The sequence below is a fragment of the Macaca mulatta genome, chromosome 16 (assembly GCF_049350105.2).
Source record: "Macaca mulatta isolate MMU2019108-1 chromosome 16, T2T-MMU8v2.0, whole genome shotgun sequence".
Lineage (NCBI taxonomy): Eukaryota > Metazoa > Chordata > Mammalia > Primates > Cercopithecidae > Macaca > Macaca mulatta.
Window position 1 is genome coordinate 88523035 of NC_133421.1, and position 23743 is coordinate 88546777.

The 23743-nt window shown below is 50.3% G+C and overlaps 2 protein-coding genes and 1 long non-coding RNA gene across 37 annotated transcripts in view; 1 reads left to right on the forward strand and 2 right to left on the reverse strand.

Annotated features, from left to right (window-relative positions):
* USP36 (ubiquitin specific peptidase 36) overlaps positions 1 to 2153 on the reverse strand; it is a 44756-nt gene extending 42603 nt beyond the window's left edge. For 15 of the 24 annotated variants that reach the window (XR_013407397.1, XM_077973093.1, XM_077973088.1 and 12 more), the window contains exon 1: positions 1395 to 1464. The gene's annotated coding sequence lies outside the window, so the exon portion shown is untranslated. Of the gene's footprint in view, positions 1 to 954; positions 1465 to 1917 lie in introns of those variants that run through there. The other 9 variants (XM_077973091.1, XM_077973087.1, XM_077973075.1 and 6 more) reach the window with 7 other exon arrangements.
* A 1686-nt stretch (positions 2154 to 3839) lies between these two features.
* LOC144336009 (uncharacterized) lies at positions 3840 to 7821 on the forward strand. The gene is made up of 2 exons (XR_013407401.1): positions 3840 to 4146; positions 6806 to 7821. It is a non-coding gene; the product is annotated as an uncharacterized LOC144336009 (long non-coding RNA).
* Positions 7822 to 13476: 5655 nt separating this feature from the next.
* The window catches only part of TIMP2 (TIMP metallopeptidase inhibitor 2), a 73611-nt gene continuing 63344 nt past the window's right edge, over positions 13477 to 23743 (reverse strand). For all 12 annotated transcript variants that reach the window (XM_077973107.1, XM_077973110.1, XM_077973108.1 and 9 more), the window contains 2 exons: positions 18076 to 18200; positions 13477 to 16355 (listed from right to left, as the gene is read on the reverse strand). In XM_077973107.1, the coding sequence (XP_077829233.1) occupies positions 16158 to 16355; positions 18076 to 18200 (323 nt within the window). In that variant the 3' untranslated portion in view covers positions 13477 to 16157. The remainder of the gene's footprint in view (positions 16356 to 18075; positions 18201 to 23743) is intronic.

Below are 23743 nucleotides of genomic sequence, written 5' to 3' on the forward strand. Positions count from 1 at the left end.
CCCATCCCCAGGTAATTCTGCAGCAAATCTCAGACCTATGATTTCATCCACAAATAAAAGTATGCCAACTCCCAAAAAACGTGTAAGGAAATGATCTCAGAATAAAAGACATCTATAAAGTGAAGACATCCAGTCGTATCAAAAACTCCCACAATATCGCTGCTTTGTATCAGGACTCACATCTACCCTGGAAGGTGAGAGCTTTGTCATGCACCACAACCAACGCTTGAGAACCACTTACGGGAGGGAACAAACCAAACTTGGGAGATGTAACCCAATGTCACTCGAGATAAGTTAACTTTAAACTTAACCCACTCCTTAATGTAGATGTAGAGATTCTGAACACAATTTTTCAAGTGTGACAGGTCAATCTCCATTTCACCAGTTTCACCTAAAACATCAAGCAATAACCTAAACAAGCTCGCTCGCTCTCTGAGATGTAGGAGCCCGAGACAAGTGTTCCCATAATCACTAGAAAGCCCTCCGACGCACACACCATCAACACTCTACCCAACTCAGGAAGGATGCTCTCTCTGGTCCAGGGACAGCACAGGCCTCATCCACATTTCCACCTGCGCGAACCCCAGCCAGCACCATTTAGGCTCATTCCCTCTCCCACCTCCATCTAAAGTCACTTTTCCAGGATGAACTGCAATGGACGCTCGCAGAGTCAGCCACGTGCTGGGGAGAGGAGCCCACGGAAGAGCGGCCTCCTGGGGCCCAGCGCCGCGCTCCAGGGGCCTCCCGGGCGACTCCGCAGCGCCTGCCCCGAGCCTGGCCGCGGACGCAGCGATCTGAGCACCTCTCCCCGAGCCTGGCTCCGTGACGAGAATTACGTAAACCCGGGCGCGCGGAGTCTCCCCTCGCGTGTGTCTGGGTTTGGCGGCCGCCACTCCCGCCCCAAGCCCAGGACGCCCACGCCACCCGCCAGGAGCAGCGGTATCGGAACCGCACCCCGCCCAGGCCTCCACGGCCTCCTCCGCAGCCACGAGGAAAGTGCCCGCCCCGGGGCCGCACCTGCCCCACTGAACTCTGCGGCCGCATGCGACGCCCTCGCCCTGATTCCGACCTCAGCCTCTCCGGAGTCGACCTGGATCCTGCGTAGACAGCGGGCACCGGCGGCCCCCACCCCGGCCCGGAGCCCGGGGGACGGCGGAGAGCGGCGAGGACAGCCCGGTCCCGGACCCTCGGGAAGACCCCGAGCTCGCGAGCGGGCGGAGCATCCCGGGCCCTCCTCGGGGACTGCCAGAGCCCTGCGCGGACGCGCGCCTACGTCCTCCCTGAGCGCCCCGGCTGTGCCCCGCCAGCCCTTCCCACGGCCCAGGCCTCGCGGAACCCCCAGCCCCGCTCTCGTCCCCGGGCCTGCGCGCCGCCCGCACCCGACTCCAGCCTACCCCGGCCTCTCCGCGGGCGCTCCACAAGCCTGCGCAGCCCTGGCGTCTCCTTCGGCCCGCTGCCCTACACGCGCACCATCCGGGCCTCCGGCGCCTCACACACGTGTCACGGCGACGCTTAAAGGCGCCGCACCCAGCGGCCGCGCTGCGCTAACACCGAAAGAGTCGGGAGGCTTTAAGAGGCGGGGCTAGATTCGGCTCACTCCCTGTCCCCGCCCACCGCCGCTTCCGTGTCGCCTACGTCACCTCCCCATCACGGGACCCCCGCCAGCCTACGTGATGACGCAAGTGCGCAGGGCCACAGGCGCTCCCGCACCTGTGCCGCGGTCCGGTGACGTCCCTGCAGCGCATTTGAGGTGCCGCTACTTCCGGGTCGGAAGAGCGCACCTGGCGCCGTTGCGGACGCCTCAGGTGTGACAGTGGCGCGCCCCCCGCTCCAGAACGGGGACTCGAGACCCTCTGCCCACCCCTGCAACAGCGCTTCTGCCCTGTCTCCCGGGCAGGGAGAAGGCTGAACTCCCACCTGTCCCCTGGCCGTCCTGTGGCTGTAGAGAAGCGGAGGCGCGGGCGCTCGGCCTTAACCTCCCGGGCCCTGGGGCCATCCGTGACTCCCACACGCGGAGCACCTGCAGTTTGGAGGGGGAGGGATCTGGGAGCGATCGGCCAAAGCCTGGGGCTGCCGAAGAAATGACTTTTCGGAATTAGGGATCTGAGAGTGAGATTTGACCTTTGAAGTCTGGCGGCCGCTGCGCAATCCCTAGCTCCACCCACCCGCTCCAAAAGCTTTGTCCTCTGACAGCTCTGCGAAGGTTTTAGCTGAGTATTCGTAAGCACGTATTGCTTTTGCAGTATTTTTAAAAATCCGCTTGATCTGAGGCAACTTCGCTGGCTTCCTCCCCATTCCCCTGGGCAGGTGGAGAGAGCGTTGGTTTCTGGCCTGACCTCAGAAACTCAGAGAAGCACAGGATGGGCATAAACTACTTTATGCAAAAGGCAGAACTTTGTAAATACAGTCTATCTGCTGTGTCTTTTTTGACGTAAGTAGGAATGATGAGTAGGGTGAAGTCACAGGTAAACAACCCAAAGCGAATCTCCATGCCCTCCCCACGGATCCTAAAGCAGGGACTGGAGATGGGGAGAGAGGCTAGATGTACTTGAAACAAAATTCGCCTTGTATTTATTACTTGGGCGCTGGTGTTTTTTGAAAAAAACAAACAAGAAAACCATATTAGTCTGATGCTGAAACTACGCCCTATCTGTAAGAATCCTTGGCCTGGGCGCGGTGGCTCACACCTGTAATCCCAACACTTTGGGAGGCCAAGGTGGGCGGATCACCTGAGGTCAGAAGTTCAAGACCAGCATGGCCAACATGGCGAAACCCCGTCTCTATTAAAAACACAAAAATTAGCTGGGTGTGGTGGTGTGCGCCTGCAATTCCAGCTACTCAGGAGGCTGAGGTACGAGAATCCCTTGAACCTAGGAGGCGGAGGTTGCAGTGAGCTGAGATGGTGCCTCTGCACAACAGCCTGGGCTACAGAAAGAGACTCCGTCTCAAAAGGAAAAAAAAAAAAGGTCTGGGCACAGTGGCTCACGCCTGTAATCCCAACACTTTGGGAGGCCAACGCCGGTAAATCACTTGAGGTCAGGAATTCAAGACCAGCGTGGCCAACATAGTGAAAACCCGTCTCTACTAAAAATACAAAAATTAGCCGGGTATGTGGTGCATGCCTGTAGTCCCAGCTACTCAGGAGGTTGAGGCAGGAGAATTGCTTGAACCCAGATGGTAGAGGTTGCAGTGAGCTGAGATCACGCCACTGCACTCCAGCCTGGGCAACAGAGCAATACTTGGTCTAAAAAAAAAAAAAAATGCAACGTAGGTCTCTCCTGAAATTAGCCCAAATCTTCAGCCATCTTCTACAGACTGTGAAACCAGGAGAGGAGTTGAGTCCGTCTTACCTTGACCTTCCAGGCAGGGAGCCAATCAGGTCATTTTTGGGTGACAATATAACTATTATGTTAATGCACCTTTTTCTTGAGATAAGTTCTAATGTGATTCATTTTGGTTACAGCTTTCTGTAACAGAATATTTTATTCTTTCATCTTTAATGTTTCTCTAGTTTTCTCTCTTAGGATTTAGAGATCGTTCAATTGTCTCATCTCAAACATTTCAATTTCCATGTGGTTCTTTCATACACATTTATCCACAGTGAGCCTGCCCAGCATGCTTTTGGTGTGGCCAACAGTTGCAGCCACCCTTAGGTCTGCGGGGGTTGGCATGTTGCCCCTGAATTGCAATAGCAGCATTTCTCTCTAGCCTGGCAGGGGAGTGCAATCGTGGACTTGCTCTTCCACCCACTGGGGTTGCATTTCATGGGTGCTGAGTGCCTGGGGAACCCAGGCCATTTCGAATGAGGGTTTTCAGCCCAGATGTCCCTCCTGCTCTAGGGGAACCCTTCACATCAGTCAGGTGACTTGCTGGACTGATAGAGCCTCTGCCATCAGCCTCTGATGCAAAACCTTTTCTCAGGTGTCTGTGCTGGGGTCCACGGAGACCTGAGTTCCCAGGTTTGGGAGGGATGCCACTTTCCTTAGGAAGAACAGCAACGCATGTCATCCTTCCCATCCGGGCAGATGGGACAGGGCTCTCAGGAAATCTGTAATTAGCATCACCCCGGAAGATGCACAGGCACAGGCAGCTGCTGGGCACAGGCGTTTGCGGAAGACAGAAGCCATGACGCCACGCCACCTGTTGGTAGGTAAAGGAAGTGGCTCTTCTGGCTGCTTGGCACCATTCTTACGACCCTTCCATTTTGTTCCTAGTCTCAGAAGGGGTGGAGAAAGTCATCCTTCCTAAATGGTGTTGATTCTCACACATCTGACCGTGCCAGGAGAATGGCTGTGCATGGCGGCAGCCCAGGCCCGGGCAGGTGGCAGCCAGGGAGCTGGGACCACAGAGGGCATTAGCAAGAGCAGCAGCTACTCCGAGATGCTTTGGCACAATTCAGAACACATATTTTGTAGTTTTCTCTTGTCTTTTATTTTTTTGAGGTGGAGTCTCACTCTGTCGCCCAGGCTGGAGTGCAGCGGTGCAATCTCAGCTCACTGCAACCTCCACCTGCCAGGTTCAAGCAATTATCGTGTCTCCGCCTCCAGAGTAGCTGGGATTACAGGCGCACTCCACCACATCCAGCTAATTTTTGTATTTTTGGTAGAGATGGGGTTTCGCCGTGTTTGGTCTTGAACTCTTGGCCTCAGGTGATCTGCTCACCTCAGCCTCCCAAAGTGCTAGGATTACAGGCGTGAGCCAACCTGCCTGGCCTCCTGACCTTTTCTCTTGTTTTATTTTGGTAAACTGTATTAGTTTAATACCTCTCCCCCATCGATGGTTGGAATTCCCAACCTCAATCATTTTGGGGGCTGTCTGCCTCCTTTGAATAGGACAGATCTCCAGGGGTTTACCCAGGCTCCGAAGAGCCACTCCAGGCAGCCGGCTGTTTGGGGAGGTGCACCCTGGTCTTCTAGGCTGTGGATTCCTTGCATTGGTCCCCTGGTACTGCTCTCAAGCTCAAGGGGCACCTCAGCCAGATGTGCCCTAGGCTGGCAGAGCCCTTCCCCTGAATGCAGCTGGGCAGGATGCTACCCTTTCCATAATAAGTTTGGTCCCAGGGATTCCCCAACACACACACACATACATTCTCTTTTACTCACATCCTCACACACACTCACACACCCCACCACACTCACACTTTCAAAACCCACCGACTCTCACACTCACACTCGCCAGCCCTTCCCCTTGCTCCATCACCTCCCTCCAAGTCCCGGCCCCACGCAGCCTCCTGCGGTCCCAGCCCGCTTGGTGCCAGCCATCTCCCCCAAATATCCACCCTTCTGGGTTCCTTTCTGCCTAGAGGGACCTGAAGTTTCCCTAGGAAGCACTTGCTAAAGGGCCCCAGCCCCCGACTCCTGGGGAAGAAGGCTCCAGGCCTCTGCCACACAAAGCCTTCACTGTTCTTTTGGGGCTGGCACCCCTTCCTGTGGCCCTGTGGCACCAAACAAATTGATTCGTCTAGCAAATATTTCTTTCTTTTTTTTTTCTTTTTTTTTTTTTTTGAGACGGAGTCTCGCTCTGTCGCCCAGGCTGGAGTGCAGTGGCCGGATCTCAGTTCACTGCAAGCTCCGCCTCCTGGGTTTACGCCATTCTCCTGCCTCAGCCTCCCAAGTAGCTGGGACTACAGGCGCCCACCACCGTGCCCAGCTAATTTTTTGTATTTTTTAGTAGAGACGGGGTTTCACTGTGTTAGCCAGGATGATCTCGATCTCCTTACATCATGATCCGCCCGTCTCGGCCTCCCAAAGTGCTGGGATTACAGGCTTGAGCCACCGCGCCCGGCCGCAAATATTTCTTATTTACTCTGTTCCACATGGTGGTGAGCGAATCAACCCTGGACTCTCCCCACAAAGGACTTAAGAACACGCAGGTCATAAACAAATGAACACATTTGCATAATTATTATTACCAATGGGGTGACCAGGCCAAGAGCAGGATGAGGTGAGGGAGAATACCTTGGCCTGGGGCACTGGGGAAAACTCTTGCGAGGATGTGCTACCTCCGTTGAAAGTGGGAAGATGAGGAGAGGCCGGCTGTAAGAGGAGCAAGGGAAGGAGGTTCTGGAATGAGAGAACAGCATGAACAAAGTGCCCGAGACAGGAGCAAGCTTGGCACCTTCGAGAAAATAAAGAGGAGAATCACTGAACCTGGGAGGTGGAGGTTGCAGTGAGCCAAGATTGTGCCACTGCACTCCAGCCTGTGAGACAGAGTGAGACTCCATCTCAAAATAAAAAGAAAAAAGAAAAGGAGGCCATTGGGTGGGCTGAGGCTGGAGGGGTGGACCACGTGCCCCACAGGCAAGAGGTCCCCACTATAGATGAAGCACTCAGGCTGCAGACAGGTGAGCGGTGCCTCGGGTGAGAGGCAAGTTTGTCTCCATAGGTCAACCTGCCACACGGAATTCTCCAGAGTCCCCTGCAAAGGTATAGATGGGCTGGGTGCAGGAGCTCACGCCTATAATCCTAACACTTTGGGAGGTTGAGGCGGGTGGATCACCTTGAGGTCAGGAGTTCAAGACCAACCTGACCAACATGGTAAAACCCTGTCCCAACTAGAATACAAAACTTAGCCGGGCGTGATGGCACTTCCCTGTAATCCCATCTACTCGGGAGGCAGAGGCAGGAGAATCGCTTGAACCCAGGAGGCAGGGCTTGCAGTGAGCCGAGATTGCGCCACTGCACTCCAGCCTGGGTGACAGAGTGAAACTCCGTCTCAAAAAAGAAAAAAAAAAGGTGTAGATGGCTTACGCTTTGTGATTTTCAATGTGATTTTTTTCATTTAATTTTTTTCCCCAAATCTATAGGTCTTTTATTGCATCATCTAAATATCACAGATCGGTCTGAGGAGTCATCCAACGTCATGTTTCTGTAGCTGGACAACTCTTAGAACTTCCTCAGCAGCCTGCGGAACTGTTCCTTTGTAGGAGACGTAGACAGCACCCCAACATTTTCTGATATCCTTGTTTTTAACTCTTGCTGCTTGCTGAATCAGAGCAGCTGAATTTGAACAAGCCTGAAACAAGCTCAGTGTCATTTCCTTCAAAGATTAATTCGACATTCTGGGCTTGAGATACTGAATAAACATCACCTGGCCTCATCCAAACCCTGCAGATGGATTTTCCACCCAAGATGTTTCGGATTTCAACAAGAGTCATGTTCTCCTGGATAACGACGTTGGTGGGGAAGTGAACACCCACAGAGCTCATCTTGTAATGAAACCCAGGGCAGCCCCCTTGACCATGCTCCCTACACGACCACGAACAGTCCCAGTGGCACCCGGCTCCCTTCTGTTTCCCCACCATTTGTCAACCCGGAGCCTCTTTTCCTTTCCAAGGAGACTGAGTTCTACATCGACATGATTGAAGTCCCTCCTCAAGGCTGGGTGTCGTGGCTCACACCTGTAATCCCAACACTTTGGGAGGCAGAGGCAGGCAGATCACTTGAAGCCAGGAGTTTGAGACCAGCCTGGCCAACATGGTGAAACCTTGTCTCTACTAAAAATACAAAAACTAGCCAGGCGTAGTGGCACGTTCCTGTAGTCTCAGCTAGTAGGGAGGCTGAGGCAGGAAAATTGCTTGAACCTGGGAGGCGGAGGTTGCAGTGAGCCAAGATCGCACCACTGCACTCCAGCCTGGGTGACATGGCAAGATCCTGTCTCAAAAAAATAAATAAAATAAATAAATATAGTCCCTCCTCAGGGTTGCTCTCAGGCACTTCCCAATAACTGTGTGTTCCTTTAGAGTCATGTTGACCTTTTCTGGAATATCCACAGGTTGGTTGCTGGGAACGATCTTCATTCTCACAGTAGATGCGGCAAAGACAGCTGTTTCTTTCTTTCTTTTTTTTTTTTTTTAAATATAACTTCCAGGCATCTTAACCTTGGTATTTTGAACATACTAGGAAGTATCTTTCCATGAATATTGTAAATTGTCAGGCTGGTCTAACAAGGCAGTTTTGGAATTCCACTTTGGGAGGTGTAGGAAGAATAACTTTAGAGCAGACCAACCCTCAGACACCACCGGTAGGTGTGTAAAACAGTGCAGCCACTGCAGAAAACAGAACGGTGCTTCCTCCAAAAGCGAAACATAGGACTACTATATATACCATCTACACATACTATATAAACTATATATACACTCTGTATACAGTATATATAGACATAGTATATACTATGTATGTATAGATATTATCTATCTATATATACTATGCTCCCAGACTTAATTATTGCAATACAATTTTACTTATATAGTATTATATATAATTATTATATTGCAATTTTTTTTATTTTTGAGACAGAGTCTTGCTCTGTCGTCCAGTCTGGAGTGCAGTGGCGCCATCTCAGCTCACTATAACCTCTGTCTCCCGGGTTGAAGCGATTCTTCTGCCTCTGCCTCCCGAGTAGCTGAGATTACAGGCACGCACCACCAACCGCGGCTGATTTTTTGTATTTTTAGTAGAGATGGGGTTTCACCAAGTTGGCCAGGCTGGTCTCGAACCCCTGACCTCAGGTGATCCACCCGCCTTGGCTCCCCAAAGTGTGGGATTACAGGCGTGAGCCACCATGCCTGGTCTGTATTGCAATAATTACACATAATACTATGTATATACACATATACATAATATTGTGTATATACCTATATACTGTGCATATATATATAGTTTAGATATATATATGCTGAATCAGAGAAGCTGAATTTGAAACAAGCTTCATGTCATTTCCTTCAAAGATTAATGTTGAATTAATGTTGGTTAATGTATATATGGCTCTATATATCTATAGTAGGTATTTATATATATCTATAGTATATAGATATCTATATACATATACTAAGTGTGTGTGTGTATATATACCAATTAAAAGCAGGGACACAGATATTTGCACACCCATGTTCATGGCCATATTATTCACAATAGCCAAAAGGCAGAAGCAACCCCAGTGTCTACTGATAGATGAATGGATCAACAAAATGGAATAGATACACACAATGGAATATTAGCCATGAAAAAGAAGGAAGCATGGATCCATGCTATAATACCAATGGACCTTGAAGGCATGTGCTAAGTGAGCCAGACATAACATAGGTGGAATCATGCAGGACGATGGAATATTTAGAATAGGCAAATCCATAGAGACAAAGTAGATTAGAGGTTACCAGGGGCTAGAAGGAGGAGGACACGGGGGGTTATTGAGTAATGGTGACAGAGTTTCTGGGGTGTGGTGAAAAAGTTTTGGAAATAGTGGTGATGGCCATAAAAACATTGTAAGTGTAATTAACACCACTGAATTGTACACTTAAAAATGGTTAGAAGGCAGCCAGGTGAGGTGGCTCACGCCTGTAATCCCAGCACTTTGGAGGCTGAGGGGGCAGATCACGAGGTCAAGAGATCGAGATCATCCTGGCCAACATGGTGAAACCCTGTCTACTAAAAATACAAAACTTAGCTGGGCATGGTGGTGCGCCCGTAGCCCCAGCTGCTCGGGAGGCTGAGGCATGAGAATTGCTTGAACCCAGGAGGTGAAGATTGCAGTAAGCCAAGATTGTACCACTGCACTCCAGCCTGGATGACAGAATGAGACTCTGTCTCAAAAAGAAGAAAAGAAAGAAAGAAAAAAAATCTATGGTCACAGCTAATTGCCTATAATAAAATTGATGCTAGTAAAATATTGTAATTCCACATTCCACTGTTTGGGTTTAATTATTTTTTAAAGTTACATCAGGTAAAAGTATCCATTAAAAATTAGGAGGGAAAGATGTTGCTACTATGTGTCCTATAACTAGGCTCAAATTCTTCCATCAGCTCCGAAGTACTTTATTTTTATTTATTTATGTTTTTGAGACTGAGTGTCGCTCTGCTGCCCAGGCTGGAATACAGAGGCTCCATCTTGGCTCATTGCAACCTCCACCTGTGGGGTTCAAGTGATTCTCCCAGCTCGGCCTCCCGAGTGGCTGAGATTACAGGCGTGAGTCACCGCACCTGGCCAGCTCCAAAGTTCTTTAACCTGTCCTGGTGGCTCCCCAGCTCCACCACCAGGCCCCACGTCCCTTCAGGTTGGATCTTACAGGGTCTCTTGCTGCTTTTCCATGATGGGTGCACACATCTGTGTTGGTGGGTTAAGGCTGGCCTCACCTGTCCCCATTCATTTTTCTTTCACAGGATAAACAAGACTGAGAGGAAATAATGGTGGCTGGTTGTGTCCCTAACAATGTTGTTACCCCATATGTGGGTCTACAAACTGATTTTTTTCTTCTTCTTCTTTTTCGAGAGAGAGTCTTGCTCTGTTGCCCAGGCTGGAGTGCAGTGGTGTGATCTTGCTCACTGCAACCTCCGCCGCCTGGGTTCAAGTGATTCTCCTGCCTCAGCCTCCTGAGTAGCTGGGACTACAGGCATGCACCACCATGCCCAGATAATTTTTTTGTTTTGTTTTATTTGTGTGTTTTTCGAGATGGAGTCTCGCTCTGTCGCCCAAGCTGGAGTGCAATGGTGCAATCTCGGCTCACTGCAACCTCCGCCTCCTGGGTTCAAGTGATTCTGCATCAGCCTCCCGAGTAACTGGCATTACAGGCACCCACCACTGCACCTGGCTAATTTTTGTATTTTTAGTAGACACGGGGTTTTGCCATGTTGGCCAGGCTGGTCTCGAACTCCTGACCTCAGGTGATCCTCACGCCTCACCCTCCCAAAGTGCTGGGATTACAAACGTAAGCCATGGTGCCCGGCCTACAAACTGATTTTAAATTGTTTTCAAAGATCAGCAAAATGTGGATAATTGTTGAAAACGGATCATAGACACATGGAGTTGGTCATACCATTCTCTGCATTTTTGTATATGTTTTAAAATTTCCATAATGAGTTTAAGTCAAGTTTGACCTAAATGTGTAAATATATGAAAAGGGTATAAGTCACCTGGCGTGCTGCTTACTAAAACTCCAAATGCAGGCTGCAAATGCCAAGTAAGTTCATTTGTATGAAATGGAAAGTTTTGATATTGTTATTATAGTATACCACTCAACCATTTTCCCTATATATTTGGACATACACAAGAAACAATCCAAATATTTCTGCAGTAGATATTAAGTGGATCACATTTAATGTGACATTGGGGCAAACTTCAAATGTCAGTAAGTTTGTTCTTGCTTTTTAGGCAGTAACTACATCCAATAGGAAACACGATTCTTCTGGCTGCCCCTGGAATAATAGATTCTGTATAACAAACTGTGCACATGGGCCAGGGGGCAGCCAACTGTTCAAATACACCATTAAAGAATGTCCGTGGCTGGGTGCCGTGGCTCACGCCTGTAATCCCAGCACTTTGGGAGGCCGAGGCGGGTGGATCATGAGGTCAGGAGATCGAGACCATCCTGGCTAACACAGTGAAACCCCGTCTCTACTAAAAATACAAAAAATTAGCCGGGTGTAGTGGCGGGTGCCTGTAGTCCCAGCTATTCTGGAGGCTGAGGCAGGAGAACGGCGTGAACCCGGAGGCGGAGGTTGCAGTGAGCCGAGATTGTGCCACTGCACTCCAGCCTGGGCGACAGGATGAGACTCTGTCTCCAAAAAAAAAAAAAAAAAAAAAAAAGTCCTTATGGCAAAGCATTATGAGACTTTTGCTTGAAGCTTGAATTATGATGGGACCATCTTTCTCAGCACGAGGATAGAGCGGGAGCAGAGAGAAACAACCTGGAGAATAAGAGAGACCCGGGAGGCCAAGCACGGTGGCTTACGGGAGGCCGATGCAGGCAGATTGCTTGAGGCCAGGAGTTTGAGACCAGCCTCACCAACATGGTGAAACCCCCACTTCTACTAAAAATACAAGAATTTGCCGGGTGTCGTGATGCACACGTGTAATCTCAGCTACTCTCGAGGTAGAGGTTGCATTGAGCTGAGATCACACCGCTGCACTCCAGCCTGGGCAATGGTGCAAGACTGTCTCAAAAAAAAAAAAAAAAAAAGAAGGGGGAGCTTCAAACTCACTGTTCAAAGTGAACTTGGAGGAAAAAAAAAAGTTATTTAAAAAAGAGAGAGAGAGAGAGACCTAGAAGTCAGATCAACTGCAATGGATGGATCTTATTTGGGTCTTGATTCAAACCCATAAACCACACAAAAGCATCTATGAGATAGTTAGAGATGTCAGAAACTGACTGGATATTTGATGACATTGATGAATTCTAAGTAAGTGTTTAACATGTGGTAAAGGTATTTTGGATTTTTTGTTTTTGTTGAGACAGGATCTCACTCTGTCACCCAGATTGGAGTGCAGTGGTGCGATCTCAGCTCACTGCAACCTCCACCTCCTGTGCTCAAGTGATCCACCTCAGCCTCCCGAGTAGCTGGGACTACAGGCATGCACCACCACGCCCAGCTAATCTTTGTATTTTTTGTAGAGTTGGGGTTTCTCCATGTTGTCCAGGCTGGTCTTGAACTCCTGGGCTCAAGCAATCCGCCCAGCTTGGCCTCCCAAAGTGCTGGGACTACAGGTGTGAGCCACTGTACCCGGCCTGAAAAAAGGTTTTAAAAGTAGTTTTTAATTTTTGGCCAGACGCGGTGGCTCACGCCTGTAATCCCAGCACTTTGGGAGGCCGAGGCGGGCGGATCATGAGGTCAGGAGTTCGTGACCAGCCTGACCAACATGGTGAAACCCCGTCTCTACTAAAAATACAAAAATTAGTTGGGTGTTGTGGCGGGTGCCTGTAATCCCAGCTACTCAGGAGGTTGAGGCAGGAGAATCACTTGAACCCAGGAGGCGGAGGTTGCAGTGAGCCAAGATTGTGCCATTGCACTCCAGCCTGGGTAACAGAGCAAGACTATCTCAAAAAAAAAAAAAAAGTAGTTTTTATTTTTTAAACATGCGTACTGGAATATTGATAAATGAGACTGTTTGATGCCTGGAATTTTTTTTTCCAAATAATTTCGGGCAGGGTGGGTGAAGACTGAGGGTAGGTCTAAAGCTGGCCATGAAGCCCTCAGTGTTGAAGCTGTGAGACAGGTGCATGGCTCTGCGTTTCTCTATAATAAAACGTGCTGAATGAGGGGGACCCTGTCCTACGCTTCTGCCTCTTCATCCACCTAAGAAAACCACATTTGCTTTTACCTGTCCCATCTCTGCCACCACAGCTCAAGTGATCCTCCCATCGCACCCTTTGGGTAGCTGGGACCACAGACAGATGCCACCACACCTATTTTTTGTAGAGCCGGGGTTTTGCTAAGTTGGCCAGGCTAGTCTCGAACTCCTGGACACAAACGATCCACCCGCCTCAGTCTCCCAAAGTGCTGGGATGACAGGCGTGAGCCACTGCACCTAGTCTGCATCCCACATTTGACTCAGAGCTCACTGGCCTTGTTTCTCTGGAGGACACAGGGCGCCCCCTCCCGCTGGACAGGAAAGGCTCCTTGCAGGGGCTGATTCCCATTCTTGAGCTAGAAAGTGGCCATTCTGAATGTAGGATACAGCCACACAGAGAGAGCCCACGTTCTCTTTGATAATACTGTTTATTGTCCACGGACCGAGCGATTGCTCAAGAATGATACAAAGCATCAGAGACATGCGCAGTCTGCTTGTCAACTTCCAACAACTCTTGTGTGTTCCCAGCACCGGAAGGTCTCAGACTTCATATTCCAGCAGAAACACAGTGCTCCCCTCCCCCAAAACTCCAAACGAAAACAAAATCAACAGAGCTTTAAATTACGGCAGCAAGTCCAATATTTCTTAATACTTATCAAGCAAAGATTTGAAAATAACTACAATGTAAACTTTATTTTAAATATTTTGAGTTGCTTGCAGGATGAAAATAGGAGAAAAGAGCTGTGCTTAGAACATAACATATAAATTAAACGATGCCAAATGGAGAGCCTTCTTAAACTATATATATATTGCCATTATTTACTGTGAAGGTATTTGAGCGGCTTCCTCTCTCAGCTGCCACCAGGCTCTTCTTAACCTGTTTTGTTTTCTACTCAGCATGGTTAAAAGACCAACGTGTGTGGATCGACTATAAAGGCCACACCTTTCAGACCGAACCTACTCAAAGATCCTTTACTTTGTAATAATTTGAACCGGAGAACCAAAGACGGGAGACGAATGAAAGCAAAGATGCTCAAAGAACCCAAGGAAAGACCTGAAGGAATCCACCTGCATAGGCCACGCGTTCCGCTCCGGGTCAAATGCTTCCACGATGCAGAAACCTCTTTTAAAAAAAGTGCAAGTCTAACACCTACCAAGGGTAATAAAAAACACAGCACAGGAATGATTACAGTTGATGTCAAAAACAAACCAAAACATTAAAAAAACAATCGGCAGAAACAGGAGTAAATGTTACATATGATATCACCGTACAGGAAGCAAACGGGGGTGGGGTGTTACATGGGTTGGAGGGGTCTGGTGGAGTTGTATATACTGAAATCACATGGACTGGTCCATTATGACATCTTACCAACTTTAGATCACTGTACAGCATGAAAACGCCCGTGGGGCAGGGGCCGATTCCTGGATACCCTCCCAGTCTGCCCTAGAAAGGGAAGTCATCAAGATCTGTGCTGACCAGGTCCCGATGGGCATGGGGCCTGCATGCCACTTGGGGGTCAGGAGTCTTAACAGGTGCTTTGGGGTTGCCACTGAATAGAACAGGCTAAGGTGGCTTTGGAAGCATTTTGCAGGACCACTCCCAGGCCGAAAAGCTTCAGTTTCATTGCGTGTGTATGTTTACATAATGTGCCTATATATCGTCAGTTTATCTTCACAACACAGGTGGGAGCAAAAGAGATTCTCCTTATCGTTACCGAGAAAGTTCTTCCTATTCTGATCCCCATATCACGGGCTTCAGGAAACCATGTTTAGGGAACACATAGGTTCCCTAGTTCCCTAAGAAGTTTCTTAGCTAGGTCATCTTTGTCATTTGAGAAATACAAGCAGAAGTTGGTATATCTGCAACTCAGGTTCACCTGTCATCTGAGAATTCATCATCTGAGAATTCATCGTTAGAAAAAGGAGGTGTCTCTTAAAACAGGCCCAAGTATCCTGGAGGCTCAGAAAGAAGTGAGAGTGTCACCAAAGCCACCTACCTCCAAAATCCTTCCCTTCCTAGGCTGGACTTCTTACTACACTTAGCTGGCGTCATGTGCAGAAAGCCCCGTGCAGAACGATGGCTGTCAGTCTTTGAGGGAGAGAACACTAAGCCCAGGAGGGCACAGCAAGACCCAGCTTTTTCTGTCCTCAGGATGTGCAGATGGGGAGCACAGCCAGGCCCTGCACACAAGCCCAGATAAAGCAAAGCCGTGCCACTCAATCCAGGTGCCTGGTGCCAGAATGGGCAAGAAGCAATGGCAACCACAGCAGCTCAGGAAGGGACCTTGAGGGCAGCCACCGGCCCCGGACAGCAGCCTCAGGACAGGACCTCACCAATTCCCCCTGCAGGCTGGGGAAGCATGTGGACGGGGGGTGCAGGAGACCAAAAAGACTCAGCTGAGGCTGGGGTTCCTCGCTCCCATTTCTACAAGGCTCAGAGGGAGGCTCCCACTGGAATTCTGAGGATTAATAGGATTGATGGGGCTCCTTCAAGAATAAGCCGCTGGTTCCAGGCTGTCCCTGGATGTGGGGGGAGCCACAAGTGCTGGGAGGTCATGGTGGGCACCGGGGTGATGGGGGTACTTGCCAGGGGCAGGGAGTGTTACACTAGGGCCAGAGGCGTGGAAGCTGCAGAAAACAAGGGCCATGCCCCTCTCAAGATGAAAGGGACCTGGTAGGCCTGCTACACAGTCTTGCAATGACCCTCAAAAGTTTCTGCAAAATGCACATTTCCAGGCCCCGCCCTAACCCGGCTGGGAGATCCCTAAGTGCTGCCTGCTCGGCATCTGTGACGGTGCCAAGGCAGGGACTGGGAGGCAAGCTACATGTCCCAGCCCTGCCTGCACCCAAGGATCGAAGCCCCAGACACACAGTGCCTGGCAGAGGGAGGATGGGATGAGGACCCTGGACCCATGTCTCCCTCCAGACCCACAACCGTGTCTAAAAGGAGAAGCGGGGAGCAGAACTGTACTAATTTGGACCCACGGGATGAGTGTTTTATTCATGCTGTTTCCAGGAAGGGATGTCAGAGCTGGACCAGTCGAAACCCTTGGAGGCTATTTTTGCAGTTGGCCACAGGGGTGTTGTAGGCCTGCTTATGGGTCCTCGATGTCAAGAAACTCCTGCTTGGGGGGCGCCGCGCCGCGGTACCACGCACAGGAGCCGTCGCTTCTCTTGATGCAGGCGAAGAACTTGGCCTGGTGCCCGTTGATGTTCTTCTCTGTGACCCAGTCCATCCAGAGGCACTCGTCCGGGGAGGAGATGTAGCACGGGATCATGGGGCAGCGTGTGATCTGGGGAGGGGCACACAGAGGGGGATGGAGTCAGGAACCCAGGAAGGGGTGGGCAGAGGCTGCTCTGGGGGCATGTCCAGAACCCGGCAATGTGCCTACCTGCGGTGTGCAGGGATGGCAGCCTCTCCCGAGACCCACAGCTCCTGCAGGGGCAGGCGGCTGGCCTGCGAGGGGGTCTTACCTGCAGGGAAGCTGTGCCCCGCCCACCGGGGCCCCCCTCCTGCTGCAGGTGTGCTTCCCTTTGGGCCATCTTCTACCTTCCTGAGCATGAGAGAATGGCCTGGCTTGGCCCTGCCCTCTGGGGGACATAGCAACAATAAAAGGGCCTGGGTTTCCTGGAGACAGATTCCAGCCCAGTGAAAAGGCCGGGAATTGGGAACTGCTCAAGGCCGAGCCCTGAGGTCATAGGCAACTAGCAATTTGGCAAAGGAACCCGAGGCTACAAGAGGATGACTGCCTTCACTGCCCCATGGAAAGAAAAAGGAAGAACTTGCTTTTGATTTCATGCTGGGCACAGAGGAGTTTTGCTTAACATATGTGTGGCTGGAGACTATGAGTTCAGAATTCCTGTTTTGAACATGCTGAGAAGGGGCTGGTGGCCGTCAGGAGGGAGGGCAGCCCCAGGCAGCTCCCCAAGGAAGGCCAATCCCCACGGCCTCACCAGAGTCTACTGGTCCCAGACTCGCTGGGAGTGACCCAGGGTGGCAGGTGCCCAGCACTCAGCAATGCTTCCGGCAGGAAGGGTGGGGATAGGGTGCTAGGAGCCCACAGGGTAGGAGCCAGCCCGGGAGCCCTGGAGGTGGTGATCTCGCCTTCCACAGTCACATCCAAGCGTCGGGCTGCTACGACTGTGCCTGGCACAACCTCCGGGCTCATTTGAAGAGAAGCAGGTGTTCTCAACACACAGACCCCACGTAGACACCGACCCAGGTGTGAAAATGTCGGGAATGTTGGAAAAAGCATGAGGCCTGCAGTGCCCTCTCACAAGGCACACAAGGGTTTGCATATCCGCATTTGTAGGAAATGATCCATGGGACCATATTCTCCCCATACAGCTCCTTTTTCTGGAAGGGGCAAGTAACAGAGCTGAATTTATGCCTTACTCTCAAATCTCCTAGCCTTCCAGACATCCCCCTCCATTTTTTTTTTTTTTTTGAGACAGAGTCTCACTCTGTCAACCCAGGCTGGGGTACAGTGGCGCGATCTTGGCTCACTGCAACCTCCACCTCCCACGTTCAAGCCATTCTCGAGCCTCAGCCTCCCAAGTTGCTGGGATCACAGGCATGCGTCACCGCACCCGGCTAATTTTTGTATTTTTATAGAGACAGGTTTCACCATGTTGGCCAGGCTGATCTCCAACTTCTGACCCCAAGTAACCTGCCCATCTTGGCCTCCCAAAATGCTGGGATTACAGGCATAAGCCATGGCGCCCGGCCTCCAGACATCCCTTGACAGAGATGTGTCTCAGGGCTCTCCAGGGACCAGGGGCCAAAGGCTTTGTCGCCAGCCAGACAGCCTCACTCCTGGGATGACTCTGCCTTCCCAGAGCCTGGTCTTAAATCAGAACCCCGGGATTAAGAGGCTCTGGAAAGCCAGGGACCAAAACTCCCCATACAGCTCCTTTTTCTGGAAGGGGCAAGTAACAGAGCTGAATTCATGTGCTGTCCATCTGGAGATAGTGGGAGGAGGCGACGCCTCAGCAGAGACGGGACCTGCTTACCTTACACTCGCAGCCCATCTGGTACCTGTGGTTCAGGCTCTTCTTCTGGGTGGTGCTCAGGGTGTCCCAGGGCACGATGAAGTCACAGAGGGTGATGTGCATCTTGCCATCCCCCTCGGCCTTTCCTGCGGAGAGACGGGATCACCAAGCTCAGAGCGAGGGACAAGTCCTCCTGCCCAGCTCCTCCACCCGGCGCAGGGGTGCTGGGATTTTGCTGTAACAACACTGCACACTGTCTAGTCTGAGTTCAAACATAATGGGTGGCCAGGTACGGTGGCTCACTCCTGTAATCCCAGCACTTTGGGAGGCTGAGGTGGGTGGATCCCTTGAGGTCAGGAGTTCAAGACCAGCCTGGCCAACATGATACTCCCTCTCTACTAAAATACAAAAAATTAGCCGGGTGTGGTAGCACATGCCTGTAATCACAGCTACTTGGGAGGCTGAGGCAGGAGAATCGCTCTTGAACCCCAGAGGCGGAAGTTGCAGTGAGCCAAGATCGCGCCACTGAACTCCAGCCTGGGTGACTCCATCTCAAAAAAATAAAAAGTGGAAAAAAAAAAAAAAAAGCCATAATGCATGTTCACTGACAGAAACTTAAACGTAGGAAACAATCAAGAAAAAACTTCCCCACTTTCATTACCCATAGCAAACATTTTGATGTATTTCCTTCCAATATTCCAGTATTGATTTTGAGACAGTCTTGCTCTGTCACTCAGGCCAGAGTGCAATGGTATGATCATAGCTCACTGCAGCCTTGACCTCCCAAGCTCAAGTGATCCTCCTGTCTCAGTCTCCCGAATAGCTAGGTGTGAACCACCACACACCCTGCTAATTTTTTCTATATATTTTTTTGTAGAGACAGGGTCTTGCTATGTTACTCAGGCTGGCCTTAAACTTCTGGGCTCAAGTGACACCCTCACCTTGGCCTCCCAAAGTGTTGGGATTACAGGATTACAGGCATGAGCCACCATGCCTGGCCCCAATATTCTTTTAAATTAAATTTTATTCTTAAAAAAAGGATAGAGACGATGTTTCACTATGTTGCCCAGGCTGGTCTTGAACTCCAGAGCTCAAGTGATCCTCCCGCTTTGACTTCCCAAAGTGCTGGGATTACAGGTGTGAGCCACTGCGCCCGGCCAATATTCTCTTACATATGCATCTTCACACACAAAACATCATGCAGTATGTAGATTGTATTGTTTCCCGTTTTGTTTTTCACAAAATATTAATTCACAGGTGTTTCTCCCATTTGAGTTTAAACTTATAATTCTGCATTTTTCCATTACGAAGAGCCAAAGAATGGAATTTTTGAAAATTAGGAATCTGCTCTGAATTCCCTTCATCAGGCATGATGAGCTGTGGCTCTTTTCTGTACTTTGGGCTCCTGACTCAGCTGCCTCCTTCCTTTGCTGAAGATACTACATTGGCAACAGCCTTGGCGTTTTCCAAGCAGGAGGAAAAGAACAAAGGAGTGTGTTCCAGTGGCGGACAGAACCTAATGACAGCTATGGAAATCATTAAAAAACTCATCCCTTAGGCCAGGTGTGGTGGCTCATGCCTGTAATCCCAGCACGTTGGGAGGCCAAGGCAGGCGGATCACTTGAGGTCAGGAGTTCGAGACCAGCCTGGCCAACGTGGTGAAACCCCGTCTCTACTAAAAATACAACAACAACAACAACAACAAAAAACAGCCAGGCATGGTGATGCATGCTTGTAGTCCCAGCTACTCAGGTGGCTGAGGCAGGAGGACTGCTTGAACCCCGGAGGTGGAGGGTGCAGTGAGCCGAGATTGCAACACTGCACTCCAGCCTGGGCGACAGAGTGAGACTCTGTCTCAAAAAAGAAAATAAATAAAATAAAAACTCATCTTTCAGGCTGGGCACGGTGGCTCACGCCTGTAATCCCAGCACTTTGGGAGGCTGAGGTAGGGACATCACTCAAAGTCAGGAGTTTGAGACCAGCCTGGCCAACATGGTGAAACCCCATCTCTACTACACATACAAAAATTATCTGGGCATGGTGGTGGGTACCTGTAATCCCAGTTACTCGGGAGGCTGAGGCAGGAGAATCACTTGAACCCAGGGGACGGAGGTTACAGCAAGAAGAGGTCATGCCACTACATTCCAGCCTGGGTGACAAGAGCAAAACTCCATCTCAAATAAATACATAAAATTAAAAAAAAATACAAAAAATTAGCTGGGTGTGGTGGTGGTTGCCTGTAGTCCCAACTACTCGGGAGGCTGAGGCAGGAGAATCACTTGAACCCAGGAGGCGGAGCTTGCAGTGAGCTGAGGTCACGCCACTGCATTCCAGCCTGGGTGACAGAGTAAGACTCTGTCTCAAAAACAAACAAACAAACAAACAAAAAACAGAAAACAAAAAACACCTCATTCCTTCTGCTACAACAGCACCTTGTGAAGAGACACAGGTGTCACTGATGAGCACCTGCCCCTGGCAGAGACTGACAGGCAATTCCTTGAGAAGCAGAGCCTCAGGCTCTGCCCTAAGCACTTCTGTTTAACAACGTTTCAGTGTATCTGACTTAATGATCTCAGTACAGCAGCAGCCTCAGAGGGTCCGCTAATAGAAACGCAGCCCAGCGAAGGACTAACGCAGCTTGCCGACTGCACCCCTATGCCATGGAAATGTGGATGGCTTGCCTGGGACTTCAAGCAGGCACAAGTGGCCTCCACTGTCCTGGGCATGGTGCACTCATTGCACCAGCTCCCTGGGTTTGAATTCTTATGCTCGTCCTTCCTGTTCTAGCTGTTCCTTTACCTTCAGGTCCTTTTCTCCGTTCAGACTTATGTGACATTCCAGGTGTGGAACAGGATGAGAAAGCAGAATTACTCCTGTAACATTTATTCCAAATCCTGTAACTTCACAAGGTAAATGTTTGGGTGGCCTTAAACAATTCAAAACTAGCTGGGCATGGTGGCTCACGCCTGTAATCCCAGCACTTGGGGAGGCCAAGGTGGGTGAATCACTTGAGGTCAGGAGTTTGAGACCAGCCTGGCCAACACGGTGAAACCCCGTCTCTACTAAAAATATAAAAATTAGCTGGGGGTGGTGGTGCATGCCTGTCATCCCAGCTACTCACGAGGCTGAGGCAGGAGAATCACTTGAACTTGGGAGGTGGAGGTCGCAATGAGCCAAGATCATGCCATTGCACTCCAGCCTGGGCAACGGTGCGGACTCCGTCTCAAAAGAAAAAATAAATAAATAAATAAAAACTAGACATATAACTTTCCCCACTAGACCGATAGCTATTTTCTGTGAGTTCAGAATAGATCAAGAAGGAGCAAAATAGACAGATGGGAAGGAACCCATTCCTGTATCCTGCTTGATTCTGGAATTTGGTGCCCGTACAGGTATACTGCAGCCCCTTCCTCGTCCAACCTGGACACCTACCACTACAGACCAGCTGAAGCTCTATCCTGGCTTCCCAACTTCTATGGTGATTTGCACTGTATGTATCACTTGACCAGCATCAACTCCCACTTTATATTAGATTTGCCTTTCTTCTGCATCTCACTCCTTAATCAGAGAGTAAATTTAGAGGGTAAGGATTGTGTCTTAACCCTTTTGAATCCACAGTTCCCTGCACATAGTAATTGCTCAATAAGTTTACTCATGAGACACACCCGTGCTTGTTCTAATAATTTGCTTCACATTCTGCCTTTTCCTGTCATTTTCTCTTTTGGCCTTTTACCACCAATTCTGGCTTCCTCAAAAGATAAGCAATGGCAGGAAGAAGAGATGAAGTGAAAATTACATCTTTTCTTTTTTTTGGAGACGGAGTCTTGCTCTGTCACCCAGGCTGGAGTGCAGTGGTGCCATCTCAGCTCACTGGAACCTGCCTCCCAGGTTCAAGCAATTCTCCTGCCTCAGCCTCCCAAGTAATTGGGATTACAGGTGTGCGCCACCATGCGTGGCTAAATCTTTTTTTTTTTTTTTGAGACAGAGTCTCGCTTAGTCGCCCAGGCTGGAGTGCAGTGGCGCGATCTCGGCTCACTGCAAGCTCCGCCTCCCGGGTTCACGCCATTCTCCTGCCTCAGCCTCCCGAGTAGCTGGGACTACAGGCGCCCGCCGCCTCGCCCGGCTAATTTTTTGCATTTTTAGTAGAGACGGGGTTTCACCGTGGTCTCGATCTCCTGACCTTGTGATCCGCCCGCCTCGGCCTCCCAAAGTGCTGGGATTACAGGCGTGAGCCACCGCGCCCGGCCACGTGGCTAATCTTTGTATTTTTTTTTTTTTTTTTTTTTGAGACGGAGTCTCACGCTGTTGCCCAGGCTGGAGTGCAGTGGCGCAATCTCGGCTCACTGCAAGCTCCGCCTCCTGGGTTCACGCCATTCTCCTGCCTCAGCCTCCTGAGTAGCTAGGACTACAGGCGCCCGCCACCGCGCCCGGCTAATTTTTTTTTTTTGTATTTTTAATAGAGACGGGGTTTCACTGTGGTCTCGATCTCCTGACCTTGTGATCCGCCCGCCTCGGCCTCCCAAAGTGCTGGGATTACAGGCTTGAGCCACCGCGCCCGGCCAAATCTTTGTATTTTTTAGTAGACGCAGGGTTTCACAATGTTGGCTGGGCTGGTCTTGAACTCCTGACCTCAAGTGATCCACCGCGTCCAACCAAAAAATTGTATCTTTTCAATAGTCCTAGTTATTGGGCTAACGTGAACATGGCTGTCATGTATAAATATTGAGAGGGCTGGGCGCGGTGACTCACGCCTGTAATCCCAGCACTTTGGGAGGCCGAGATGGGCAGATCACGAGGTCAGGAGATCGAGACCATCCTGGCTAACATGGTGAAACCCTGTCTCTACTAAAAATACAAAAAATTAGCCAGGCGTGCTGGTGGGCGCCTGCAGTCCCAGCTACTCAGGAGGCTGAGGCAGGAGAATGGCGTGAACCCGGGAGGTGGAGCTTGCAGTGAGCCGAGATCGCGCCACTGCACTCCAGCCTGGGCAACAGAGCGACTCTGTCTCAAAAAAAAAAAAAACAAAAAAAAAACACAATGTTAAGAGAGGCCCCCCTCTGGTCTGATTAAGACTTGGTTGGACGTACACATCATGAGCATCTGCCTGTTCTGCTTATGTCTGTCTTGGAGAAAAGCGAGGCATGAGTCTTGGTTACAGAAAACCAGGAATTAAAATTTGTAACGAAGGGTTGTATGTTTATTTTTCCTTTTGGAGAAGAGGAATGTGGAAGAAAATTACAGGGCCAATTCTGTATGAGTCTCCTGGTGCCCGACGCCACACGTGAGGCTGAGTCATCAGCCCAGGAGGAGGTGGCCTGCTCGGGCCATGCGGGCACTCACCGGCCACAGTCAGCCCGAACTGAGTGGTTCACTGTGCCCTGTGATTTCTGGTTAGCCCCTGGATCAAGGGCCTATCCTGACTCGAGGCAAACTGGATCTAGGTTCCTGCCTCAGGAAATAAATGCCAGATTCAGTGTGGAGTCATCTGACCAAGGCTGGGAAAGAAGTCAGATGAGAGAGGCTCCTCTCGCCACGAGGTGAGTCAGCCACTGTGGCCATTAATGGCCCCAGCCCTGCTCCCCCTCCCAGGGAGAGGAGGATGAAGTAATGCAGCCTCATTGGTGGAGAAGATACACAGCCAGCTGGCCACTGGGCAGGTCTCACAATCTTTAACTTTGACTTTTAGAAA